This window comes from Gavialis gangeticus, unplaced genomic scaffold (genome assembly GCF_001723915.1).
Source record: "Gavialis gangeticus isolate Ggan-Ray unplaced genomic scaffold, GavGan_comp1, whole genome shotgun sequence".
NCBI lineage: Eukaryota > Metazoa > Chordata > Crocodylia > Gavialidae > Gavialis > Gavialis gangeticus.
In genome coordinates, this window is record NW_017729033.1 from 86,746,543 (window position 1) to 86,750,160 (window position 3,618).

Consider the following 3,618-nt stretch of genomic DNA (forward strand, 5'->3'; position numbering starts at 1 on the left):
ATTATCTGATAACCCCCCCCCAAATTCTCCACTATATACAGAGAGATCAGTTAGGCAATGTTTTATTGATATATTTACAATTTTAAAGCAATTTGGAAGCCTACCAGTGTCTCTGTCATCATAACAGGTGTGGCTGGTGAACTGAGACTGGTGGGGCGGTGGAGCACCCCACGGGAGGGGGGGAGGTTTGCAGCCTCCCTGCTACTGGCCAGAGTGCCTACCCCTCCACTCCTGTGGGACGCTCCACCTGCCCCACCAGTCTGAGTTCACCAGCCATGGTTGAGTAACATGGAGGTAAACCTGAATTTGGCAGAACTGGAAAAATTGAATGCTTGATTAGACCTCAGAGCCTCAAATAGAGGGTGAAATATGATAGTCCTATTAATCTCAGTGGTGGGGTAAAAAAGGGTAAAAAAAGTTGTAACATTAGGTATGTCTTCATTTAATAGGAAATGTGTGTAGCATTGAATAGAAGCTGTAGATAGATGAAAACTGAATAATGTAAAATGAATAATGTGCAAGTGTTCATGACAAACAATCATGTACAAATGTTGCTATTTTACAAATTCAGTAATTTTCATGAATTCTGATATTATTCCATGGCAATATTTCATTCCTTATATTAGGAACTGGAGATCATCCTGTGTAATGGTTTCCAGGTGGTTTTATCATCTTTTCCCTGGAATTGCAAATTAGTAATTCTCAAGTGTTGTGTGCCTGAGATGGGACATTAATGTAGATGTGTACACAAATAAGTGTATACAGACATTGTCACCTAACAGGAGTGTAAACTATTCACAAACCTAAAGATACCAAAATATAAAGAAACAATCTGCATAAAACAGCTAGGTAAACCCAGTGAAATAAGGTTAAAATATTTCATGTACAATACTTTTGAAAGGAAATAAGCCATGTCAGTTAATTTACCTGTTTTCATAATTTATTTTTGTTTTGCAGTGTGTGCTGTATTTGTGGGCCTTGAAAATTCTTTATCCCAAAACACTGTTTTTACTTCGTGGGAATCATGAATGTAGACATTTAACAGAGTATTTCACATTTAAACAAGAATGTAAGTATGCTTCATATTTGGTACCTTTCTTTTACATTGTAGTGTAGTAGCTTGCCAGCTAGCTAAATTGCCATTTTTGACCCTGGACAAAGCAGAGTTAAAGTTGGATTAGTTTTACTATACCTGTATCATTATAGAATCATGTGGACATGACAGCAACATTATAACAGTTTGTACTATATCCTTTGATTTTGATATGATTATGCTTGCTTTTACTAAGGAGTTTGCAAAATAAAAAACAAGGTTGTCTTGGTGCCTAGCCTGTCATTGGTTTTTTCAATACACAACTGGGCAACATCTCTTCCTTTAATTTGTGATAGTAGTCACTAACACATTGTAGTATTACCTTTCCAAATAAAAATTGCTGCTTAATAAATTAAAAAACCAAGAATTTTGTAACAATTATTACTTAAAATATGCTGTTTTCCGATCTAAAATGGAACCATTTTAGTGTATCGATCTGTTTCTTTCATTTTTTTCATGGGCATTCTTAGTTATGATGCCATAAAGGATGTGGTGACAGTTAAAAGCTGATTAGGTGAAAGCTTCACTTGAATGGTGAAAAAATCATTCTGTAGTTTTGTAAGCTAAGCTATTGCACAAGTTCATATTCCCTTTTTAGCATACAGGGTAAAAGAAATGTTAATTGTCTGGAAGGAGTCATGATTTACTACATTTAGTGTGCGTATTGGTAAATTAATGTTTCAAAATAATTGTGCTGTCATTCATTTCATAATGGTGTTTCTGTAGGTAATTAATTATAAGGGATGGGGTTAAAGTTCCACTTTATGAAAAACTGGAGCCAGTCTTTTTGGCAAGTGTGCTGGAAATTGGCCCTGTACCCTCCCAAAGTGCCACTCTGGTCCTCTTCCTCTGCTCAGCTGCTGTGGAAGTCAGTTTTTGCTTCATGTCCTGTGCTCCCTGCCTGATCTCCTGCTTTACTTCCTGGTTCCTGTCTCCTCTCTGATCTGGCATGTGCTACCCACAGAGGCTGCCTGTGCTACTTGTGGCACTCCATACTGCAGATTGGCTGTTCCAGTCATAAACCATGATAACCTTTCTGTAGAATTTTAAAATTTTCTAAAGAACTTCATAGCAGAAGTTTAACATTTAGTTCTGTAGAAAATATTCTATATTAAATTTTATAGTTTTCTTACTAATTCTTTTGTAACTAGTCTGGAGCAGCTTCTCAAAGGCATAGAGCTGCCAAAATCATTTTGTGAAATAAAATTAATTAATTTCAATGGGAGTTTGGTGCCTAAAAATCTTTGAGGTGCACAGTAGCATTATAAGCCAAGCTTCTTGGTTTCATTTTTATTAATGTCTTTAGACTTTTTCCATAAGCGGGTAACAGTAACCCAAAATGTCCCTGTGTGTACAGAACATGAAATAAATAAACTATAGCTGTCTAGTAATTTCTGTCACTTGTATAAAGGTTCAAACAAATATAATGTATGGCACAAATCTGCTTCCACTGAAATAATTTGCTTCTTACTCATTGATTAGAGAGCTAAAACTCTTAATATATAGTACTATCTTTTATTGCAAATGCTGAACACAATTTTATTATATTATTTTAATATCTGAAAGGTAAAATAAAGTATTCAGAACGGGTATATGATGCCTGCATGGATGCCTTTGACTGCCTTCCATTGGCTGCTCTGATGAATCAACAATTCCTATGTGTACATGGCGGCTTGTCTCCAGAGATCAACACTTTAGATGACATCAGAAAAGTAAGTCTGGATAGTGCTGAAGTCTAATAAGTAAAAAACTAAAATAATAAATAATAGAACGTGTGTCTTGTTTTATTGTTAGTTTATGCAGGAGTTACAGGGGAAAATGATTGGTTTCTTATACCAATATTGGAGTTAAACTAGCCGTGAACATTATCATGTTTTCACTGTCTTTATAAAATAGAAAAATAAGAAAATGCTACAATTTGTAATTTTATTTTGTTGAAAAAAACAGCATTATTAACAATAAAATATAGGATTTATTGTTCTTCCTTCCTGAAAAATTAATTTAAGTAAATAGCTGTTGATGAGTCGTTGAGCATGGAGTTCATTTTCATATCGGTCATTTCTTTTGGTTTGTTTCAAGCTTCCTATTTCTTGTGTGTACTTGGCATTTTACAGTTCCTTAGTGGAGTTATAAAAATAACTATTTTTACATCTAAGAAGATAAGATGTTTCTCTGCTTACCTCCAGCGTAAAGCCCAAATTGCTCCTGAGTTTCTTACTAATCCATAAACATCATGATGGAAACTGTTGGGTACTGAGTTATTTTGAAAATCTGGCCCTGTTCTGGGTTACTAAATGGTAATTGAACTAATTTTAAAATCTGGTCTTGATTGTAGGCTCAAAAATTGGGCCCAGAGTTCTGGATTCTGCTCTCTAATATGTATTATTGAACATAGTAAGCTATGAACATAGATGGATTGTAGAGCCAAAAAGCTGTATTCTGCGTTTCATTCTCATTGATCTCAGTACTTGTTTTGCTGTGGAGGAGCAGAATAGTTTCATAGTTTCTAGGGTCGGAAGGGACCT

The 3,618-nt window shown here is 35.2% G+C and overlaps 1 protein-coding gene across 1 annotated transcript in view; it reads left to right on the forward strand.

The window, feature by feature from the left end:
* The window catches only part of PPP3CA (protein phosphatase 3 catalytic subunit alpha), a 328,633-nt gene that overhangs the window by 136,301 nt on the left and 188,714 nt on the right, over positions 1 to 3,618 (forward strand). The window contains exons 4-5 of the mRNA XM_019525876.1: positions 958 to 1,069; positions 2,660 to 2,805. Of these exons, the coding sequence (XP_019381421.1) occupies positions 958 to 1,069; positions 2,660 to 2,805 (258 nt within the window). The remainder of the gene's footprint in view (positions 1 to 957; positions 1,070 to 2,659; positions 2,806 to 3,618) is intronic.